Genomic DNA, 22,526 nt, shown 5'->3' with positions numbered 1-22,526 from the left:
GTCGCAGTTGAACAATTGCAGCCGTTCCTTGCCTCCTTCCTTCCCTGCTTTCTGCTTCAATCGTCGGCCTGGCACTGGCACTGTATGCGCCGGACAGTGCCCCACTCAATTGGCACTGAACCCTTCTCTTCTCAGGTCGTCGCCCACCACCCAACTTTTTGGTGGGGCCCTCCAACCGTGAGATGGAAGGAACGATGGGGTTCGGTCACGTGCTCTAGATGGGGTTGCATACACAAAATCGTAATTCTGCCCTCCAAGCTTCAGAAGTTTGTTCCTTATCCCAACACGATTCTCATCCACGAAAGAGTAAGTTTACGCGACCCGACCCCGGCCTACAGCTTGTAGCTTGTAGCTTGCAGGTATTGAGCTTGAGCTCATGCCACCGCAAGCTACTTGTCTTGTTGGCGGCATTTCGCATGCGCACCACAGCTGCTAACGTCTTCCAACAGCATCGTCAATCAAGATGAGAGCCAAATGGAGGAAGAAGCGGGTTCGCCGCCTCAAGCGCAAGAGAAGAAAGATGAGGGCTCGATCGTAAGTTGCATCCCTGTCATCGACATGTTGGCAATAGCTGACTGTTTTCGCAGCAAATAAACACCTCGCACCTCAACCTGACTTGACTCATCTCTCATGATGTTACGACTTCACACGCACAACGATACTCTGGCCGAAGCTGCGAACGCTACCTTGGCGCCTCTGGGATGTCCCGCAACGTTATGAGCTGGGATTTGACTTTGGGAACTACGTCACGGTGGTGGAACCCCGCACTTGAGCGGCTGTTGGGCACACAATGAACATTACGGGGAAGGGAATTATGACAACTGGAAGGTCAGGAACCAGGCGGTGTTAGGATCAAAGACCATCAGTCATGCTCGCAAAAGACGATGCAATCAGAACTTGAATGGCAGTTCTAAGACAAAGAAATACAGAGTGTTACTCTGACCATTTGTGTGTTCCGTGATTGTGCCCTCGTGACACTAATGAGCCTCGAGCTGGAGGTCGACCAAGCCGTGTGACGCGCTAGCTGTTGGCCAATTTTTGCAAGTTCTTCAGTCTCAGGCCAATTGCTCTACTTGTTACATCTTGATTCCAGTTATTTCAATGCGATTGATTTCGCCATTCCTAATTTTAAATTTGACGATGTGTTGTGCGTGACGCTCTGTCGCATTCAGCTCGACGTCACAAAAAGAGTAGCGCTTAACCTCTGTGGAGCTGGGTACCTACTGGGTGGGATGGAATGCTGAAGATATGGAAATTTGGAGATACTGGAGCTCAGCGAAATGCATCAACCATCAATTGAACTGCATAAGATAATTTATGAGATCGCCACTCTGAAGCTCTTCCATGCAGCTCTTATACATTCATTCCTGAACTCAATTCTTCCACATATCTCGATGCAGTTGCGAGTTACGTTCTCGCCTTTCACCGCCTTCCCTGTCCGGCCGGCTAAACGGCGGACCCTCTCTTTCTGCCGTTGAAAGTCAAAAAATTTCTAAGACCTTGTCTGTATCATCAGTACCTGCACTCAAGATTACATACGAAATCGATAATCGGCCATCCAAAATGGGGAGTGAAAAGCGCAAGAGAAGCGGAGAGTCGACGAAGCCAAAGAAGAAGGTCGTTATTGATGCGCCTCCCTTATCAGCGACCGTCTCTTCCGTCCTCAGACCCAAGTTCTGCCCTCCTGTGATAGGTAGCAACCACCACCTCTGCTTGGGCGCGCTGCGACAGATATTGACTGATCTCGAATAGCGACGGCTGTTGGGTTCCAAGTACCAACGAACATTCCCTTTCACTCATATGCGCCCAAGAATGGCGCCAAGTCAAAAAGCAAGCAGCCTGAATCGGCTGCCGAAAAGGATTTTCTGCTGCACTCGAATGCGCATCGATCTATGGATTACACGGTCAAATCGGACGAGCCAAGAGGGAAAAGGCCAGCTTTGAATCACTTCGTCGGAATCTACGACCCCAAGACAGGAAAACTCGAGGTGGTCGAGGCGAAGAAGATGACAATGCGGGCTTCAGTACGAGCAAGGCAGGGCGCCGCTGTCACTTCTGGTCAGCGCGATAATACCCAGGTACGCCTACATCCATCTCCTCTAGAAGGGCAATATTCTAACGAAGTACAGACAATGCTACAGCTCAAGACAGACCTCGGCCAGACATTTGGTACCAAGAAGGCCAAGAAGGCCATTCAAGAGAACGCTTTGAACGCTATCGCACCGCAAAAGAATGCCGGGGAAGAGCCTGCCAAGATTGATGCAGCAGCACGTGCTATGCTCAACTCTGTCGGAGAAGTCACGTCGACCATGTCATCGAGAGAGGAGTTACAAGCGGTTGTGGATGCCGCCAAGCCTGTGCCCATTGCCAACATGGAAGCGACCGAGATCCAAGACGTTTACGATCCCAAGAAGATCATCGGAGCCGATATCCTCAAGCTGGTTCCCGTTCGAGAATGGCAAGAGAAGGTACAACACAAGGAGAGCATTCAGGTATCGTCACGCTTTGTTGCCGCTCGGGTGAACCGCGTGGCAGGCAACGAGGAGGCCGTGGATCGACTACGTGTACTGCGTTACTTCTACTTCGTGCTTCTTTTCTACCTCCACAGCAAGCCTGGCAAGGCCCGTGGCACCCGAACTATCGCACCACGAGAGAAACTTAGAGAGTTCCTCGCTCCTGCGCCCGAGGCCGTGATTGAGAGTATTCGCCGCAAATTCTCTGACCGTGGCGAAATGCGCAAGTTCCACGTGGATCTGTTGATAACACATTGCTGTGTTTTCGCAAGCATCATCGACAACTTTGAGGTTGACACACAGAACCTACGTGACGATCTGAAGATCGACCAGAAGACCATGAATGCCTACTTCCAGGAGATTGGTGGTCGTATGAAGCATGTTATAAACAAGGATACGAAACAACAGGTTAGCGTGGCCCGTCTAACGCTGCCATTGAGCTTCCCCAAGCAGAGGCAATTTGCCCCGAAACGCCGATAGGAACGGCCATTCAACGGATGGGCCCGCAGGTGCGAAGAAGAATGATTAGTTAAGAGGAAGAATGTGAAGGGACAGTGTGAGCGGGTGGTTATTGTGATGATTGAAAAGAAATTGCATGCTGAATCTTTCGGCAAAGGAGTTTTGCGGATGGACCGGGGATGTCAACGTACCTTGGGCTTCAGTAATTCAGTGCCTACCAAGATAACGTAGTTCGAATGGATCATTCATATACGTTATATATACATCTTTAATCGAGACACTTTTGGCTGTTTCGTGATTGGTCCGGAATGTTTCAGCATGCTCCTAGCTCACCTGAGCTGTAGACAGCAAATACAAGGTATTTAGAGCCTGATGAATGCTGTGTGATAACTCGGGCATTATGCAAATCAGTTATCAATCTTTCTACGATATATTGCACAGCCAAGTTCAGCCAAGTATTCGTTCTATGTCCAGTAATCGATCTCCCTGCAGACTTGGCTCTGGCAACATCTCCGCCTCCCATGCCGAGGCATCTCGGTATGCCAACCGAGTGGGGAGACAAGATCCGGGGTAATTCAACCACCCATGTACGTAAAATACCCAAGGTCGGAGAGAACAAGAAGTCAACTCAACTTCTCCTGTTTATCCTCTTCATCATCAATCCTACAAGTCTCTTCTCCTCCATTCATCTGGTATCTACACTTCGAATATCCTCCTCTCAGATCCTTTACACTACAGTCTACAGCTTTCAATATGGCAGAAGAGTCTACCCTGCAACTCGAATATCGTGGCCGTGTAGCCATTTTGACCATTTGTAATGAACGAAAACTCAACGCCTTCAACTCAGCACAATACTATGATCTCGCTCAGAAGATGCGAGAGATTGCTACCCATGACGAGGTTTTCACTACGGTGATTCTGGCAAAGGGTCGATACTTTTCGGCGTGAGATCCTTCCACTGTGTCTTCCAAATGACGGACAACCAATATAAGCATGCACATCACTGACTGTTCGCAGAGGAGCTGACGTGGGAGTCTCTCGAGAGATAGCCGGAGACGGGAAGGCAGTCCATAAGCAAATCTTGCAGGGCTTTGTCGCTCAAAACCTCAACATCACCCATGCATTTGCAACTCATCCCAAGGTTCTCGTCGTTGGCCTCAATGGCCCTGTTGTAGGCCTTACAGCTGCGCTCATTGCATTTGCTGACTTTATCTACTGCGCGCCGTCGACCTTTCTCCTCACACCTTTCTCCTCTATTGGCCTTGTTGCTGAGGGTGGTGCATCGCGAGCACTCGCACTGCGTCTCGGACCTGCACGAGCGAACGAAGCATTGCTCATGAGTCGCCGCATTGGATCTCAAGATCTTGAGCGCTGTGGATTTGCCAATGCCATCTTTGACGAGGGCGATGATGTCAAGTTCAGGGCTAGAGTGTTGCAAGAGGTTGACGAGAGGCTGGGAGACCATCTTATCGGGGATAGCTTGATCGGAATTAAGAAGCTGGTCAGGAAGCCTGAGCTGGATATTCTGCATACACAGAATGTCCATGAGGTTTTTGCTGGGCTGGAGAGATTCATGACGGGTGTACCCCAGGAGGAGTTTGCAAAGCTTGCGAGCGGTGCGAAGCGACACAAGCTGTGATGACTTGCGCTTTATTGTCTATACCAGAGAAGACAACGCGAAGCCATAAGACTCGACTCGGACACGTGCTTTCTCGCCTCATGATTCTGTGTCTTTTAGTCAAGGCAGCAATTGCGCCACTGAGGCAGATAAACGTTATGAGATATTGACCTTTGAGATACTGGCCTACTATAGGGGCCTCATTGTTTAAGCCTTTGTTTGGAAAGTTAAAAGCTTGATGGCCTCATATGAGCCTGACAGCAAGGGGGAAAAATGATTCTGTGTCTTTTCTTCACCCAACTCACAAGGTACGCTGCTAAGCTAAGCTAAGGACTGACTATTTTCCACTACCTTTAGTTGTATATATACTAGAAAGAGCTGTAGTTTTGCAAAATATTCACGGCAAATTTTCTCTACTTCTGTCTCTGCTGACCACTTCACGGAGAATTGCTAATTAGGATTTTTAACCCCAGGCAAGGTTCAACCACAGCTGAGAATTTATCTTGGAAGCTAGATTTTCGCAAAGGCGTATTCAAAAAAATTTCACTTTCAATCACACAATGCTGATTTTAAACCTTGAGCAGCATTACACCGAGCTCAACGAGACGTCTTGGCACAGTATGTGGTACAGTGTCAAGACAGTATAATACACCGTGACTTTCCGCATGTATAAATTGCATCTGAATCACTCCACTTCTCTCTTTCCATAGCTCTTATCCGAATTCGGTTGTAGTATCATATGCTTGACCTATGATGAGCACTCGGCATCAGAGAGAAAGTTCAGCTTCTACACTTGAACATGATGTGTCCGTGAACTGAGGTCATGGAATTATTTTGGTCTTTTTAGCCGAGTTGGCAAGTGCCAATAAATCACTGGTTGTGTTATCGTCAATCACATATCGAGGCCAGCCAGCGTTTCCCAGCCAGACAGGGAAAACAACACATAATAATACATAGGGTCGAAGAAATTTACTAATGCAGTGGCCATACTCGAGGATAATGGAGGCAAATTAAACCACCTACCTGGGGAAGGAGGGGGTCCGGAGCAGAGCTGTTTTTCACAACCATGAACCAACCTTTTAGTTTAGGAAGGCTCGATGACTATGATCAGCAGATCTCTGGACTATCAGAACGCCATATCTCTGTTGGGCTCTGCTGGGTCTGTTGATATGCTGTTCCGCAGGAAATCTGTTACTTCTTGAGATCTCGTAAATATATCACAAGCCAGCCCATATACTATAGCAATTCTGAAGAGGGAAAGAAAACACTTCCTTTGTAATGCTAGCCCCCTGACCTAGACGCCCGTTACCCGCGTAGGTATCTACCTGCGCTGTAGCTTATACTACTATACACACATGCCTACCTCTTAATCCTTTTGTGTCTACCCGAGTAACTACCTACCTAGACAAGTGAATAATGTCAAGGTCTTGCCTCGAATTGTTAGTACGTGTCAAGACTGCATTTAGTAGACCCATTCATTGCTTATTGCCTGCCATATTTGATGTCTGGTACGGTAGTTACGCTAGTCACTTGTTTCCCAATGACAGTAGGAGGGTTAGAGGTTCCTGCTTGGCAAAATGAAGTCTTGATACTTGAGGCAGGAGTGATCATTCTGAGGATATGGTATATCTTCTCCTCCTCGTCCTCTTCTTCTTCCTCATTGTCTTCCTCTTACACCTCGATCACACATTGCATCTCCTTCTGTAGTAATCTTTACGGTCACAACCCCTTTTTACATAAATGACATAATCATTCTTGAACAACCTTGCAGCCGACATTCCTAAGAGCTCGACTTGCAAAGTATGTGAAACACAAGCGGATCATCTAGTTTCTCAGTGAGGCTAATGACAAAGGACGTAGTTCTTTTTCTTCTCGATCTAGGCGCTCAGAATCTCATTTACGCATTCGCATAAACAGCTGTCTACCAGGTCACATCAGGGGCAGCTTCAAGAGTCAAGGCAGCTTCAAAGCCTTCAGGGACATCGCCGATTGGCCGCCTCAAGACATCCCCGGCGAAGGAGTTGACGGGGCAGACGGAGAAGATGGAGGATTGGAACATTCGGGAAGGTTGAAAGGAATCGTGATCGGACAACAGCGTTGGTAGCCGTGTAGAAAAGGTAGTCTAGCGAAGGTTTCGTAGAAGAGACTGGTGAACTAGGCTCAGGCCAATTTCAACTCGACGGATTATTTGTGAAAGTCTTGTGCATAACCTATAACATCAAAGGATATTTACCTGACATGACCAGCTCCGGCTCAACATAATCCCCTGGCATGATGAGACCAATCAACTGCGACAGTATGAAAGATCATGACAGCCTCAAGCTATGACAAAGAGTTCTCACAGATCTTACTTGGCTCTGCCGGATCGCGCCAGCGGAATACAAATCTTCCCCTTGATCGCTACGGAAACGCCCCGTCATCGTTTTCAACGCAAATCAGAACAAGATCTAGCACATGCTTGAGTTGAGGGCATAGCCACGAGTCACAGTTCTTTTTGATGATTCCCGTGAAAGTGTAGCTTGCAATAAACTACAAAATCCGAATATCGATATTATTCCGACTACTGCCTCGCCGCAGGTCCATCTCGTCCTCCTCATTCTGGTCCGCCTTAACCTAAATTTCACTCATTCAGACAAAAGAACACTGTCTATTCCATCATCATCATCTAACTGAAGCACACAGTGCTCACTCATTTCTAAAGACGATTGATGGCCTATGTCTCTATTTTCGGAGACAGAGGCGGCGAAAAATAGTCACCCTTGAACAGAAGACAAAAACTAGACGGGACCCCGTGTTCTCTACGAGCTGTGGTCGTATGTGATAGGCGGACACGTCACAATGCCTTATGAACAAGATACTGACACTCGTATACATACTATTTGGTGCGGACAGCACAGTTTAATTGATAGTGTCTTCAGCAGGAGTGTCATAATTGGTAGGTTGTTAATAGTCTTCGATTGCCAAGTGTTGCCTATTCCCTATGCTAGCAGACCAAACAATAAACTGACTCGTTGCCAGAAGTCGTTGGATGACTTGGAGATTCGGTGTTTTGCTGCTTCGTCTAACTGGGAATGCCGGTAAACATTGTCCTCGAGGTTCTGGAACGAGCTGCCTGTTAACTCTGTGTTGCCGATGCAACGCCGCAAGAGGGCAATATCAAAGAGCCATTGTATGAAGACATCCGTCTTCTGCTCGGCACTGAGACGAGGCTTCTTCTCCTTGGTATCATCTTCCGGCTTTGGCAACTCCTCTTCTGCACTGGCCTTCTTTTCATCGGTCTCCTCTGCATTCTCGTCCTCTGTATCACCTTCTTCCGTATCCTCCTTTGCATCTACCTCCCCCGACTTCTCGTCTTTGACGTCTTCCCTGTCGTCAACTGAGTGCTCCACCACTGCTGCCTCCCACATTTTGCATAGTTGCTTGGCCAGGTGCTTCTTCAACACAGACACAGCAGCTTTGGTCCAGAGATCAGCCCCCTCGTCCGACATAGACAGTGATAGTGATCGTAGGAACTGGAAAACCTCTGGCGAGGGCTGGTTAGGTAGCGCTGGCTCTCCGTCCCAGAGTGGTCGACCCACCACAAGTCGCTGTGAAAGTCCTTGCTTGGAGAACTCTTCCAGAGTAGACCGTGAAACTGCCAAAGCCACCTTCTCGTGCATTGAAGGGACAGCCTTCAGGCCAAAGTTCTTGATGGAAGGGCGATCTGGTATCTGATTTCGAATATCTCGTAAAACACGGAGGAAGTACATGGCTACTTTACCATTGCGCAATGACTCGGCCCGCTCATCCCAGAGACTTTGGATTTGATCTTCAAGCTCTTTGAAATACTTATCAAGCGTGGCATCCAGCCTTTCTTGCAGCATCTGAGGATCTTCTTTGCTTAAGAGTTTTTGTCGAGCTTCGATCGTCTCCTCATCCTCAATCTCGTCGTAGTCATTATCCCAGCGCTGCCGTCTCAATTGTTCAACAACCTCCTTGACATCATCGATGACATGATGCCATGATTTGTAAGAGTGCGCTGCTTTGGAAACAGCATCATTCCGTCCATAAAACCGGGACACGACCTCATGCACGAATGGGGCAGCGCCACCCGCAAGAGCTTCATCGTAACCGTCTTCGTTCCAGATGCTCACATGTTCATCGGTAATACCATCTTTCCATCGTCCTAGGGCTGCAGAGATCTCTGACCCAACTAAGCGGAGCTTGCTGACCTTTATATCGAGGACTTGGAGCATGCGTGAGTTGATGGCTTCACGGAGAGAATCCTGCATTTCTGATGGATCGATACCTCGAGCCTTCCCGCCATCTCTAATCCAAAGCTCCAAAACACTTGTTCGAAGCTCCATGATCGACTTGAATTCGGACATTGTGTCCAGCGTTTTCTTCAGTCCGTCGAGGAGAACCTCTGATCCCTTCTCGGACCATGCTGCCAGCATCTCACGAGCTTGGCTTCCATCCAGGTCGTCATGTCGAACAAACGGTGTGAAGTACTGGATTTCTTCGTCACACCACCGTTCATATAGGTCTAATCGTAACCCTTCAAGCTGCTTGAGGCCGGAGTCAGCTAGGAGAGGGTGGCTCTTAAGACCCGAGAGCGCCAATGACAACCTGCCTGGCACTAAAGCTTGCACATCAAGAAGGGTCCTCGAATAGAGCCTCAAACTTTGAACAACGTCATCAGCACTCCTCTTCCGATTATTCTCTTCCACCTCAAATGCTAGCCCCATAGCCTCTGCTCTCACATGGAGAAAATGGCGGAGGACGTCTCTTGCTCCAGAGCTTGTTGCTAGGCTGTATGCACAAAGTGCCTTTTGCACGTCTTCCCTCTCCGTCTCATCGCCAGCTCTCTCAAAGACCTTCTCGACGTTCCTGAGCAGCCTTCGTCGTAGCTTGCTAACGGATGCTCTCGCGGTTTCGATGTCTTGGCGACTGCTGGTATCAGTCGCATCGTCCGAGAGACTCTTTATCAGAAGTCGACTCAGAATCAGGACCTTTGTGGAAAGTACCAGTCTATCTCCCTTCTTGGCATTGTCGCCCAGTCCACCACTGCCCTTAAGTATTCGCCCAACAACTAGGACACAGGCGTCGAGTAGCCTCAACCGTGCTGCGATAGAAGGAGCGGATTTGTTCTCCTTCGCGACAAAATTTGCGAGACCCGTAGCCTTGGCGCTAATCACAGCTCTACCGCATCGACCACCCATCTTGCCTAGAAGCTCCTGAACGACATCGTTGTCATCGCGCATGTGCACAATAGTGTCCGCTGTGCCTAGCAGATCGCGATAGGAGCTTCCCACCTGAGTGCGCAGGCGGGTAGACTTTTCTTCGATTGCAACATGGAGGCTTTTATGAATAGCTCGGATCTGTGGGAGGGTGTTATTCGGAGAGAAGATCTGGGCGGACGAGGTGAGCTTCGAAGTGTCGATATCGGCCATTGTTGCGCGAGAGCAATAGATTGTATAGTATCGGTGTTACCTATTGATAGGCATCTGCTCAATATTTTGTCGCACCCAGGATCGTATGGTCGTTGGAAATTTAAGGAGAGGCGTTGGAAGGTTGTAGGTTTGCTCAAGGGAAGCTGTTCAAGCAACGTGGAGTTTGGCCCCGCCATACAAGGGTCGACCCGCCATAGAATAGGTGTTAGTCAGGGGACTTCCATGTGCATTGATTGTGACAGTCAAGGACCTAGGTATTAAATGGATATTCACAAAATTGGACGTATCCTTTCTTTGATGACGCTATTAACCAAGTCCTTAATGAATTTAAATCTATAGTCTTGTGCTCTTGACAACCGCTGTGTTGATACCTGACAGCTCTCCTTGGTATCCTCCCTTGGGCTCGCCGCCTTGCCAAACAGGCTTCATGCTCTTCAGCTTCTTTTGCTTTGCTTCGTACTGCTTGCGCTTCTTGACTCTGGGGTTCCTGACGTCCTTGCTTCGCTTGGGCGCTAGACCCTTGTTCTTCTCGATAGCATATGTGATCTTGCGCTTGCCATCCTCACCAAGCTCCTCCTTCTCGACAACTCGATCTGCCTTACTGGCAGCAGCGTATGCTGCATAGCGGGCGGCCTTGTCCTCCTTGCTCTTCTTTGACTTTTGTGCCACCATATCGTAGTACTCATCCTCGTTGTCACGAACAGTCTTGGCCGTTGTGGTGTCCTCATCATCACTGTTGTCATCAAGGTCTGCTCCAAGCTTGGAGTTCTTCTGTCCACGTCGCTCAGCCTCAGCGTTGAGACGCGCCGCACGGTCTCGAAGTCGTTCACGGTGAGGAATATCCATATCACCACCGGCATCCCTTCCAGCGCCAGCACGCTTGTTCGCCTTCTGTACGATTTGAGATGTGTAGAACTTGAGACTCTTCTTGCGGGCGGCCTTCTCAGCTGCGGTTCGCTCATCAAGAACGTCCTCTTCACCAAAGTCGGAGTTGTCATCGTCTTGCTCAATAGCGACAGCCTTCTTGGACTTCTTAGACCTCTTGCCGGGGAGTGGTAGATCATATAGATCAGCAACAGCAGCGTCTCCGGCCTTGATTCTCTCCAGCTTTCGCGCCAGTTTCTCAGCAGCAGCCTTTTCTTGCTTCGACGACTTCTTGCTCTTCTTTGTTTTCTTCACCTCAGCCTCGAGATTCTCGACACCCTGCATCAATGCATCATCGTCGATATCTGAAATAGCGTCACCATCGAAACTCTTGGTTGACTTGAGATCCTTGACCTTCTGCCATGCCTCTCGACAATTCATCAAGGTCTCCATGACCTCGTGGTCCCGTAGCTCGGCAGGATCAATAGTTTTCTGCACCTTTGCGTTATCTCTTGCTGGAGAGGTCAGGATGGCAAAATAGCTCGCGAGAGCAGCAACGTAACAGCCTGCCACCCAGTACTTGACGGCTTCTAATGATTGACCCGAGAGACCCTGGGCTGATTTTTGCAAATATACCAAAGTAGGTTGCATGCTCTGGAATTCATTGACAAGGGGCTCGAATTCGGGATAACGGTTCTTGAGAATTGTATATCGCTCTTCGGGGCTCATATCGTCGGTGATCTCAACTTCCTTCAAGACTTCTGTGACCGTCTCTTCGCCCTCGCCATCTTCTTGGCCCTCGACTAACCACTCGTCACCATCAAAAATGAAATCCTCCTCAGCCATCTTGGAAAGTTTCTTCTGTTGAAGTCGCTTGGCTTCCACTTCTTCTTCAAGAGCGTCGGCCTCGGTTTCGATGTTGTCGGCATTGTAGTAGTCGTTTCTTGAGGATCCCCACCAACCGGAATCACCCTCCTCCTCTTCCTGGCCAGCTTCGTCATCTGAGACTTCATCTTTGGATGCTGAGCCCTTGTTTTTACGTGGTTGATCGTCTTGGTCGTCCTCTTCTTCTGAGTCGGAGTCCTCGTACCCAAGAACCTCTTCATCAGACAGCTCGATATCTTCATCTTCTTTCCTTCGACGTTTCGAACCTGGCGCTTCGTCGAGTAGTATTTGGTCTCGGTTCATGAAGTACTCGTCTTCTGAGTCGGCAACATCCTCATAGGTAGTGATAGGTCCAAGGCGGGCTTCCGAAGGATCAAGTTCTTTGGGGCCTGAAGGGGCATTACTTCGCCCTGATACCTTTCTCTTCTTAGCCATTTTTTGCGGGCTGTAGGGAATTCGGGTGGGTAGAAAGAAGAGACGTCGAAAGTTTTGCGTAGCCAAAGTTGCGAAAATAGCCCGTCGCAGTCGCAACTTTTTCTGAATTTTTAGCCGATAAGAGATAAGAGTAGCCCACCTCCAGCCACATCCACATCAACGCCACAACTTCAGCCATTCCCGGAAATAAAATGATCGGCTATACAGATCAATCTGGCGTTTTTGGCTGACAATAAAGTTGACATGATGGGAACCAATTGCAACACATGGGCCAGTCTCAGCTTATATGATTCAGAACACACATGATCATCAGCCGCGTATGTAGTCTCAGACACTCCAGATCACAACAAATGCCTCGTTTGAGGGGTTGATGATCAAGAATTGTTTTTGCTTCATAGCTTCATCACCAAGATGCCTTGTAGATTGTCGGCCAAAGCCCGAATGATTCGTGGGATTCAGCATCCCACTTCCAAAATCGTCTCCCTGATATAAGCCCTTGTCAGAACCACTTCGTCAAATGCGTAGCACGTTACTTCGGCTACAGCACATGCAACGGCACTGGCTTCGCGTAACATCGAGTTCAGGTCTGTATACAATATGTATGTATACATCACCGTCCCTTCATGACATAGAAGCACTTCAATATCAGAATCAGAAGCAAATGCATCTTCCATTTTAACCCTTCCACGCGCAACAAGCGCTTAACGCTAGCCACCTACGGCAGAAAGTGGACGGAGCTTGAGTCAGCTACCTACCAGTAACCCTTCAGTGGGGACCCCCTAGAGCACAATGACGAAATGCCGTGAGGACTTCCCTCGGGTAGTGGCAGGTACTTTTGAGTCTGGGCATAACACGTAGACTGCTCATGTACCTCCAGAATGCATGTCGTGCTCTGGTGGCTGACCCCTGTATTCTTTATTGCGTTTCATCACGTCTATGATATGTCCTTTGTCCCCTCTTGAGTCCGCTCGCCTGGGAACTTTGGAGAGAGAAGAGGGTAATTATTGTGAAGAAATAGGAGAGAACACCTACTCTAGAAATAAGAGTAAATAGAATTTTGAGCTGGACGGGTAGGTGGGTTTGATTCAACGTTAACGACGATTCGGCGCATTTGTTACCGAATGTGGCAGTTGACAGTAGAAGAGACCAATAACAATCAGAAAACAACCTTAAGTTAGCACTCCTCGCTCCCTCCAAAACTTGATCTAGCTCAAGTTATCGATGAGAATCTTCCGTTCTCTTCTCCATCCCTCGATTCCCCGTGTCATCGTCGTCAGGCGGGCTCTATTTATACCTGATCACCCCCCGCCATCTTGATTTAAAGTCCAGTCACGCTTGGCGCGCCTCCACACTCCCGCCAACGAGGGTCACCTGGACCCTGAGAACGGTGACGGTGTGACAACCAACGAACCATCGAAGTTCTGTGACGAAGCACGGGCACGGGTGTCGCGATATAGTACTCGGACCAGATCGTCCTTGTGTCCCATTCTCTGTTTCACTTGCTGCTGATCTTTATCTTCCCTTTATCTCCGGACCAGGCGCCTTGCTTTAAACTCGTATCGCCCTTGGAGCTTGCCTGTCACTCCACTCCCTGCTCCTTCAACTTCATTCCCACCATACTTTCATTCCATCATGGCCGGACAAGAAGCAGAAGGCTCCGAGCCGCCCTCACCACGGACTACGAGAAGACGGAACCCTTTACAGCGGAATGCTTCAACAGGAGAACTGGACGAGCGAACCCCCTTGCTCACAGCTTCAAGGTCGCGCATTCGTATCAGTGAGCAAAGCTCGACTCGTCAGCAAAAAGGATCCTTATCGCGGGACCACAGCTATATAGGTGCGCTCTCTAGGGGTATACTAGTCTTGACCCTAGCTAATCATTTTCTGTCTCTCAGGCGCCTATCATGGCTCTCGAAATCACAGCCGGCATCCCTCGTGGAGCTCAAGACTGGTTAACGCCCTGTCCGACCGCCATGAGTCCTCTATGGCCGAATCGAAAGGCACAATTTTCCCCGATGAACGTATGTGGTACGATCAATTCACCAGTACCGACTGGGTCCATGATGCAATCGCCGATTCCTACAGGGTCAAGGAGCTTCGAAGTCGTAAAGACTTCTGGGGCAGGGTCCGCATTATCTTCGATGGCGCCCAGGGTTGGATTCTCAGTGCTCTCTGTGGCTTTCTCGTTGCATTGATGGCCTACACAGTTGATGTTGCCGAATCTACTGTCTTTGATTTCAAGGAAGGCTACTGCAGCAAAGCTTGGTATCTCAGCAGAAAGGTCAGTACCTAATTCACGATGCGCACAATCTTCAGCTTGTCCCTAGAACGAAGGTAGGCTGACGTTGACCTTAGAGATGCTGCGCCGAGGAGGTCTGTGAGGACTGGGTCAGGTGGGCACATGTTGTGAACAGTCCTTCCGGGGACATCTGGAGAAGCTTCGCGATTTACATGGCCTTTGTTCTCGCCCTTGCTCTCATTGCCTGTTGGATGGCACTGTGGACAAAAACAGTTGTCCCATCTGCGTATCAGCTGACAACCCTAGACGAGAACCTGGCTGTTGATCAACCCACACAGACATATGACGACTTGAACACAAGTGAGTCTTCGACACCTCAACCGCAACCCGATCCAAAGCCAGAGAATCCCCCAATGGTCTACTATTCTGCAGCTGGCAGTGGAGTTGCCGAGGTTCGCGTCATTCTCAGTGGCTTCGTTTTGCACGGTTTCCTGGGTGCCAGGACCTTGATTATCAAATTGGTAGCACTGATTCTAAGTGTCGCTTCCGGCATGAGTCTCGGAAAAGAGGGCCCGTACGTTCATATGGCTGCCTGCGTTGGCAATATTTTGTGTCGATTGTTCTCCAAGTACGATCGAAACGACGGAAAGCGAAGAGAGGTTATCTCAGCAGCCGCGGCCGCAGGAGTCGCCGTGGCATTTGGTGCGCCGCTAGGCGGAGTACTGTTCGGCCTTGAGGAAGTTTCATATTTCTTCCCTGCAAAAACGCTGTTCCGAACCTTCTTCTGCTGTATCGTCGCCGCGCTGTCTCTCAAATTTCTCAACCCCTACGGTACACACAAGATCGTGCTGTTTGAAGTGAGATACGTGGTCGACTGGGAGTATTTCGAGCTTGGAAGCTTCATATTTGTGGGCATCATTGGCGGTGCACTGGGAGCGCTCTTTATCAAAGCCTCTAAATATTGGGCTCAATCGTTCAGAAGGATCCAGCTGATAAAAAAACACCCCCTGCTGGAGGTATCACTTGTAGCGCTGGTAACAGGATTGATGAGCTATTGGAATCCTCTGACAAAGCTCCCCGTGGCTGAGCTGCTTCTGAATGTCGCATCGCCGTGCGAGGGTTCCAGCACTGACTGGGAAGAACGAGCATTATGCCCTGGGGCTATCGATGATATTCCTCCTATTTTGTTTGAATTGTTTGTGGCTCTCTTGATCAAGGGCTTCCTCACCGTTATCACTTTTGGCATTGTAAGTTTGATTCAGAATGAGCTGTGGCATAAACTAATACGCCCAACAGAAAGTTCCTGCTGGGATCTATGTACCATCTATGGTTGTTGGAGGCTTGATGGGTCGGATAGTCGGCCATATGGTGCAATGGGCCGTGCTACGTGTCCCCGATTGGGCTATCTGGGGAGATTGTGCATTCAGCAGAGACGGCTCGTGCATCCAACCTGGTGTATACGGTCTCATTGCAGCCGGTGCCACTATGTGTGGTGTGACAAGACTGTCTGTCACACTCGCAGTCATCTTATTCGAGCTCACCGGTAGCCTTGATTATGTCTTGCCCTTCTCTCTCGCCATCCTCGTGGCTAAATGGACAGCTGATGCCATCGAGCCCAACAGTATCTATGTGAGTCTTTCATTTTTGGCCAATATACCGAGCAGCGACTGACTTGTACAGGATCTTCTCACCAGCATGAATTCATATCCATTCTTGGACAATAAGCATAAGCCGATCTTTACGGAAGACCTGGCTGACATTGTGCCACGGATTCGAAAAGAACGAATTATTGACATTACGAACTCGCCGGTTGTGCCTGCTACCAGCTTGAGAATCAAACTCGAACTTCTGCACAGGGCTGGCGAACTCGATGGAGGACTGCCAATTGTGCGGCATGGTATTTTGGTCGGGTTGATTCCCGCACCTGATCTTGGATATGCCCTTGATCAGTTAGAAGACGAAGCGACGAATCTTTGCCTCATGGATCACGTTCCTAGCATTGACGAAGATGAGGGAGAACATGATCCCACAGACTTTACACCCTACATAGATCCTGTGAGCATTCCGCGATATGTGTTACCTCGCACAATACTGACGAGTATAGGCACCTGTTGCACTGGATATCAGGTCACCAATGGACTTGGTTTATGAGCTTTTCGCGAAGCTTGGACTCAGGTACATTTGTGTACTGAAAGACGGCAAATACGCCGGAATGGTAAGCATTCGCTGACTACTGCTTGAAACTGATGTTCTCTTTATGATGCTAACCTAGCTACCAGACCCACAAGAAGACCTTTGTCAGATATATGCGGGAGCATGAGAAAGACGTTTAGCTTGCAGGCGAATCAGGAGTTTTGGGCATTGTGGGCGTTGTTTGTTTATGTGATACAGGCATGGCATTGGCATTGCATTTCTGGTAGCGAGTTCTTTTGAGCATCAGAATCGGACGCATCGACATTATGGTTAACGCAGTTGATAAGGATGGAAGAGTCGCGTCTTCTCTACCTTATAGATTGACATTGCGACAGCATGAGACTTTTATGGCCACGCGGATGAGAATCGAGGCGACATTTTACTCTTTGAATTGACTAGAAAGATCGGACAACGAGGAAAACATTGTCTTCAACTCATGTGATTGTTATCGTGTTCCAATTTTTATGGATGAACGACCTAGAGCCTCCAGTCTCCCTTGACCTGCCCAAAAGGGTAGGCTTCTGGATGCCAAACGCACTAAAAGCAAACGTCTGGCAGCCGAGAACTCGGACGGCTCCGAGACCGGAACCGGTCCGGTGTGTGGAACGGGAACGACGGCTACCATGTTGGGGGGTGTATGTGCTGTATGGGAGATATGTTCTAAATAGCAGATGAATCCCCACACGGTAGAAAGGTCACCAAATAAAGCAAGCAATCATGTCTCAAGGTGAGTTCGGTGAGGAATAGTGGTCGGTAACTCTGACTGCATTGGTGTAAGTACTGTAGCTAGAAGGCGTATCAGGATCTGAGCGCCGTTTTATACAAAGATATGGAGATACCTGCCTTACCCCGCGCCTTGACAAGTTCGGTGGATTTGGAGAGCGGGACATGGAATCAGGAAGGTCAACCCGTGAAAGGGCGAATTGATTCTGTTATCAAACAGTTCGGATACCAGTAGCTGGATATGTGAATACACAGTGGCCGGCAACCGGTCACGGGGTGTTCTTGAGTGTGAGATAGGCTGCAATAATGGTTGGACAATGCATCCATGGATGTTATCGGTACGTATTTGTGTATGTAGTACATACCTATCTGGCCCCCCTGCACAGTAGACATGTCGGTACTGCAGCCTGTTATCGAGATCTGGGTCTGGATTCACCGTGGGTAAGGTGTACTTTGAGAGCGGAGGTGAGGCACGGGCCTTGAAACCAAGACAGGGCGAGGTTGTATTGAAATAGCAAATGGTCTCGTAGACGATGTTGAAATCAACAGTAGTATAGTATCCAAGTAAAACAACTGCGTCTTGCAGTTTGATATAGAGGCTAACCAATGCCACAAAAGATAACTGATAGCTAAGGTAGCGGAGAGAATCAGAGGAGCTAGTGGAGTCTAAGAGATGCTGTAGGCGAGCTAGGGCGCTACAGCTTCTTACCTATTACGGCAAGTTTTCAACACGTCTAACTTCACCCCTCCCTCTTTCCTGTTTGCCTCCGCTGTCTCTCACCAACTTCCGCTCCGCTTGGTCACTTTCTCGAGAGCGAATGCGGGGAAAAGAAACATTTTCAGGTGGTAGGTTAGTAGGTACTAGGTAAGCTTTCAGTTGTAGGTTGACGGACTGGGACATCATGACTAAGGTACCTCTAGAGACCTCCGGCGTTGGGCAGGTGAGGTGAGAGCCGGGTCCGAGTAAGGACCCTTCCTTTCCATTCTGAAGTGAGTGATACATTATAAAAGGGCTGACGACAACCTCCGTTTTCCCTCTCCCCTCCTCTTTCATATCTCCCATCTGTGTGACATTCTCATACCTTCAGAGCTTCTACCTTAGGTAGCTTTACAAGAGTGAGTTGCCCCTCTCAATTTGGCTTCCGTTATGCCTGCATCTTGTGACCCTGTTTGCTTCGATATCATGCCGGCACGCTTTTATTTATACTAACGTTCTATCCTCACTTAGCAGGCATACCGCAACTCCAATTTATACCTTGACTCACGGTCGAAGCGCTTGACAAGACATTCACACTCTTCATCAATTGCAACTCTTAGTCATGTCGGCTTTCCGCGCTGGCATGGCCGCCCGCCCTGCTGTTCAAGCTGCCCGAGCCGCAGCTTGCCGCTCTTTCGCTACTTCGCGCAGTATGCGAATGGCTGCCGTTTCTGAGAAGACGTTCTTTGCTGGCGAGCCAGAGGCCCCTACAGTCAAGACAGCTATTCCTGGCCCTAAGACCAAGAGCCATATGGATGAGCTCACCAAGGTCTTTGATACTCGTAGCGCAAACATGCTTGTCGACTACACCAAGAGCAAGGGCAACTACATTGCCGACCCCGATGGCAACGTGTTTCTCGATGTGTAAGAGTCAATTGAAAGCCAGCTTCATCACCTAAATACTAACGAATAAAATAGCTTTGCTCAGATTGCTTCAATTGCAGTCGGCTATAACAACCCTGCCCTTCTCAAGGCCGCCTCCAGCCCTGAGATGGTGAACGCCATTGTCAACCGACCTGCCCTTGGAGCCTTCCCCTCTCACGACTGGGCCGATCTTCTCAAGTCAAGTCTTCTCACTGTTGCTCCAAAGGGTCTGGATAATGTCTTCACTGCCATGGCTGGCTCGGATGCGAACGAGACTGCCTACAAGGCCGCCTTTATGTGGCGCCGACAGCAGGAGCGTGGTGGCCCTGAGGTTGATTTCAGCACCAAGGAACTTGACAGTGCTATGGATAACCATGCCCCTGGAAGCCCTGATCTTTCTATTCTTTCTTTCAAGACCGGCTTCCACGGTCGTCTCTTTGGATCGCTTTCTACTACCCGCTCCAAGGCTATCCATAAGGTCGACATCCCTGCTTTCGATTGGCCTCAAGCGACTTTCCCCAAGCTCAAATATCCTCTCGAGGAGAACGTGGAGGAGAACAAGAAGATCGAGCAGGCTAGTCTCGATGAAGTCGAGCACCTTATTAAGAGCTGGCACCTGCCTCCTTGCGCCGTTGTCGTCGAGCCAGTCCAGAGTGAAGGTGGTGATAACCACGCTTCGCCAGACTTCTTCCGCAAGCTGCGAGCCCTGACCAAGAAACATAACATTCTACTTATTGTCGACGAAGTCCAAACTGGTATCGGGGCTACTGGCAAGTTCTGGGCTCATGAGCACTGGAACCTCGAGACACCCCCTGATATCGTGACCTTCTCCAAGAAGGCTCAAGCTGCCGGTTTCTACTATGGCGACCCTGCTATCCGTCCCAACAAGCCCTACAGACAGTTCAACACATGGATGGGTGACCCTGCTCGCGCCATCCTCTTCAAGGCCATTGTTGACGAAATCAACAAGAACGACCTCGTCAACCACACCGCGCGAGTTGGTGATCGCCTCTTCAAGGACCTCGAGTCTCTTAGCAAGAAGTACCCCGGTCAGATCGAGAACCTCCGTGGCAAGGGTCAAGGTACATTCATTGCCTTTGACAGCCCCAAGCGTGACCAGTTCCTAGCAGAGGCCAAGAAACTAGGTGTGAACATCGGTGGCAGCGGCGCCAGCGCCGTTCGTCTGCGACCTATGCTCATCTTCCAGCAGAAGCACGCTGATATCCTTGTGGACACAATTGAGAAGATTGTTAAGCAGTAAAAGGAGGTCCAAGAAGAGCATCAAAATGACTATTTAGGGACAGTGGAGTTCGGGATTATCTGAATAAATCAGAAAATGTTTTTAGCGAAGACCTGGGAGATCCAGATATTTCTTTTATCTCGAGGCCGATATCTGGAATGGACTAGGCACACTTTTTTTTGGTGTCATGAAGCCAAGGTTAATGAGGGTTGATGCAATCAACATAAGCGTCTTGCTTTCTTCATACATTTCCGTGCACCTGTTTGAGCATTATGTATGTTGTCGTGACATGCTTCCCTCTTCAATCAACAGGCAGGTGTCTATTTTCCCAAGGGAGGCAAAGGCTCAGGGCCTCAATCCCAAATGATAAAGGTACGTAGGTAAGTCATCATAGGTAACCCGAGAGGTCTCTTGAATGAGTTTGTTTTCGCGTCCTTTATCAAAGTTCACAGTGTTCCTTTGCTCTCTGAGGCTGTCATATGTCGAGCAAGTATGCAAATTTTGTCCAATTGCGCTTAGGCAAGGAGTGCAAGTTAGTGTCTCACTTGATGCAATTGTTTATCAGTTAATAAACTCTGTCTATTGATACCCATATACGGTCCTGAAGATGCCCTGAAGTTCATGCCTATTAGTCCTCCTGCTTTACAGGTTACGTGAGAGTCAAACCAGCTGCTCTCTTACCATTGGTCTTTGTCTATGCCGTTCTCATCAGCCTTGAACCATCATTAACATCCGTGCCTAGCATTATCGCACCAACTATCCTACGAGTAGTCGATGAAGCTCCTTGTTCTCCTTCGTATGTTCATTCAGAAATATTAGCGTCATCTCCCTAAGTCTTTCTCTGACGTCGATTCGTGGTCTCCTTCTCCGATTTTGTTTTCATTTCTTGCATCTGATCTGGCGCTCTACTTTGTATTATGCGACTCTGGTCGCCAGTTCCTATCGGCTGCAACGAACTTGATCGATTGTTTGGAGAATCTTCTTGTTTTTGCACGCGCGGTACCGCTTCACTAAGGGATCTCGGGCGGTTGGACATCTGTTCTCCATGCTACTGGGGTATTAGCTGACGTCCAACAGACGAAATGCGATTACCTGCCGGTATATGGTCTAGGATTCCTGCTGCCTGCTTTGGCTGAAGCATCCCAGAGGACGGTGTGATGGAAGGCCGGTAAGCATCCAAATTCCCGTGCGCGTTTCGAAACTCCACAGGAAGTGCGTGGTTTAGACCTTTGTATGTACTATGCAATGATCCCGGGGGCCGTGGCGGGACAACAGCTTGAGGAGCCGGGGCAATAGTACGAAAGACGGAGTGAGAATTGTGTGGGTTCTGTGCAGATGGCTTTGGAGCGATAGGTCGAGGATTGAAAGGTCGCTGGCTGGTCACGTCCCGACCTGCATATGCCGGACGACCCTTCTTCTTCTTGGGAGGCTGTTCAAGTTGCTGAGGTTGCTGCAAATGGGACCCAGGAGTCGTAGCGGGTTGGCGCTGGAAGTTTGCCGGTGAGTTTTGCGCTGGAGAAGGTTGAGACAGGAGAGAGAGAGCTTGGTTACTGGGAAGATGGCCGTCGTTGTTGTTCTGAGTGCTCGATTCTTCTTCGCTAGCTTTCCGCTTTGTCCCACGCTGTCCTATGTACATGTTCTGGGCTGTCTCCATACACTGAGCCATGTTGCGGCCTATAAAGGATGTTTAGTTCAGGGGGTCTTGAGGTGGTGGCTATGGTGCTTACCGTTGGGGAGTTGCATTTGCATCCAGTTTGGCTCAATATGACGAACTATATCCTCCAAATATTGGACATCTAATTGACTGTGCTTGATGATTTCGGCAAGGAGATGCCGCTGAAGTTTGGTCAGTTGAAGAAATTCAGGAGGCTAGTAGCATGGTTAGATATACCTTCTCCTGGTCATTAAATGGCTCCATGCTGAGATCTTTCTCTTGTAAACTACCCTGGTGAGAATGAGGCTTGGAATAGGTCCAAAAGTAGATGTCGATGTGAATTCTCATGAAGTCTTAACCACGAGAAGAAGTGAAAGTCCATCGAGGACTAGATCCTCGTTCTGCGAAAGTCGTCTCTGGGCGTTTCCCTCCATAGACTCATCGGAGGTTGATGGCAAGACGCGAAAGGGTCGAAGAGTTTGTGGAATCTTGTGATATATTACATTTAAGGGCCACGATATAGCCTATCGATGGACCCAGCCAACTGGCTTGGAGACGTCGGGTACGACGAAAGGAAGCGACTCGCTCAAGATGCTGCGGTACATGTGATAGCGGATGGATGAAGAAGCGAGGATTGCTACTTGTAGCCA

General features: G+C 49.1%; 7 protein-coding genes across 7 annotated transcripts; 4 read left to right on the top strand and 3 right to left on the bottom strand.

Annotated features, from left to right (window-relative positions):
• Positions 1 to 1,563: 1,563 nt before the first annotated feature.
• On the top strand, positions 1,564 to 2,993 carry FPRO_10702 (uncharacterized protein; the record flags this gene model as incomplete). Its single annotated transcript, XM_031231693.1, has 3 exons — positions 1,564 to 1,693; positions 1,753 to 2,078; positions 2,130 to 2,993. 3 exons carry the CDS (start codon positions 1,564 to 1,566, stop codon positions 2,991 to 2,993), a joined length of 1,320 nt encoding a protein of 439 aa, XP_031081705.1.
• A 732-nt stretch (positions 2,994 to 3,725) lies between these two features.
• Positions 3,726 to 4,611, top strand: FPRO_10701 (uncharacterized protein; the record flags this gene model as incomplete). The annotated part of the gene is made up of 2 exons (XM_031231692.1): positions 3,726 to 3,916; positions 3,990 to 4,611. The coding sequence occupies 2 exons, from the start codon at positions 3,726 to 3,728 to the stop codon at positions 4,609 to 4,611; spliced, it is 813 nt and encodes a 270-aa protein (XP_031081704.1).
• A 2,957-nt stretch (positions 4,612 to 7,568) lies between these two features.
• Positions 7,569 to 10,022, bottom strand: FPRO_10700 (uncharacterized protein; the record flags this gene model as incomplete). The annotated part of the gene is made up of 1 exon (XM_031231691.1): positions 7,569 to 10,022. The coding sequence occupies one exon, from the start codon at positions 10,020 to 10,022 to the stop codon at positions 7,569 to 7,571; it is 2,454 nt and encodes an 817-aa protein (XP_031081703.1).
• A 333-nt stretch (positions 10,023 to 10,355) lies between these two features.
• FPRO_10699 (uncharacterized protein) lies at positions 10,356 to 12,206 on the bottom strand (the record flags this gene model as incomplete). Its single annotated transcript, XM_031231690.1, has 1 exon — positions 10,356 to 12,206. The coding sequence occupies one exon, from the start codon at positions 12,204 to 12,206 to the stop codon at positions 10,356 to 10,358; it is 1,851 nt and encodes a 616-aa protein (XP_031081702.1).
• Positions 12,207 to 13,838: 1,632 nt separating this feature from the next.
• FPRO_10698 (uncharacterized protein) lies at positions 13,839 to 16,778 on the top strand (the record flags this gene model as incomplete). Its single annotated transcript, XM_031231689.1, has 7 exons — positions 13,839 to 14,043; positions 14,102 to 14,487; positions 14,562 to 15,692; positions 15,742 to 16,074; positions 16,126 to 16,500; positions 16,550 to 16,660; positions 16,725 to 16,778. The coding sequence occupies 7 exons, from the start codon at positions 13,839 to 13,841 to the stop codon at positions 16,776 to 16,778; spliced, it is 2,595 nt and encodes an 864-aa protein (XP_031081701.1).
• A 1,902-nt stretch (positions 16,779 to 18,680) lies between these two features.
• On the top strand, positions 18,681 to 20,243 carry FPRO_10697 (putative UGA1-4-aminobutyrate aminotransferase (GABA transaminase); the record flags this gene model as incomplete). The annotated part of the gene is made up of 2 exons (XM_031231688.1): positions 18,681 to 18,982; positions 19,037 to 20,243. 2 exons carry the CDS (start codon positions 18,681 to 18,683, stop codon positions 20,241 to 20,243), a joined length of 1,509 nt encoding a protein of 502 aa, XP_031081700.1.
• An 808-nt stretch (positions 20,244 to 21,051) lies between these two features.
• FPRO_10696 (uncharacterized protein) lies at positions 21,052 to 22,224 on the bottom strand (the record flags this gene model as incomplete). The annotated part of the gene is made up of 4 exons (XM_031231687.1): positions 21,052 to 21,270; positions 21,319 to 21,896; positions 21,950 to 22,058; positions 22,114 to 22,224. The coding sequence occupies 4 exons, from the start codon at positions 22,222 to 22,224 to the stop codon at positions 21,052 to 21,054; spliced, it is 1,017 nt and encodes a 338-aa protein (XP_031081699.1).
• Between the last annotated feature and the right edge of the window lie 302 nt (positions 22,225 to 22,526).

The sequence above is a fragment of the Fusarium proliferatum genome (genome assembly GCF_900067095.1).
Source record: "Fusarium proliferatum ET1 genome assembly, contig: FPRO_scaffold005, whole genome shotgun sequence".
NCBI classification, from domain to species: domain Eukaryota; kingdom Fungi; phylum Ascomycota; class Sordariomycetes; order Hypocreales; family Nectriaceae; genus Fusarium; species Fusarium proliferatum.
Note: the sequence above shows the minus strand (reverse complement) of the source record. Positions and strands in the feature narration are given on the sequence as shown.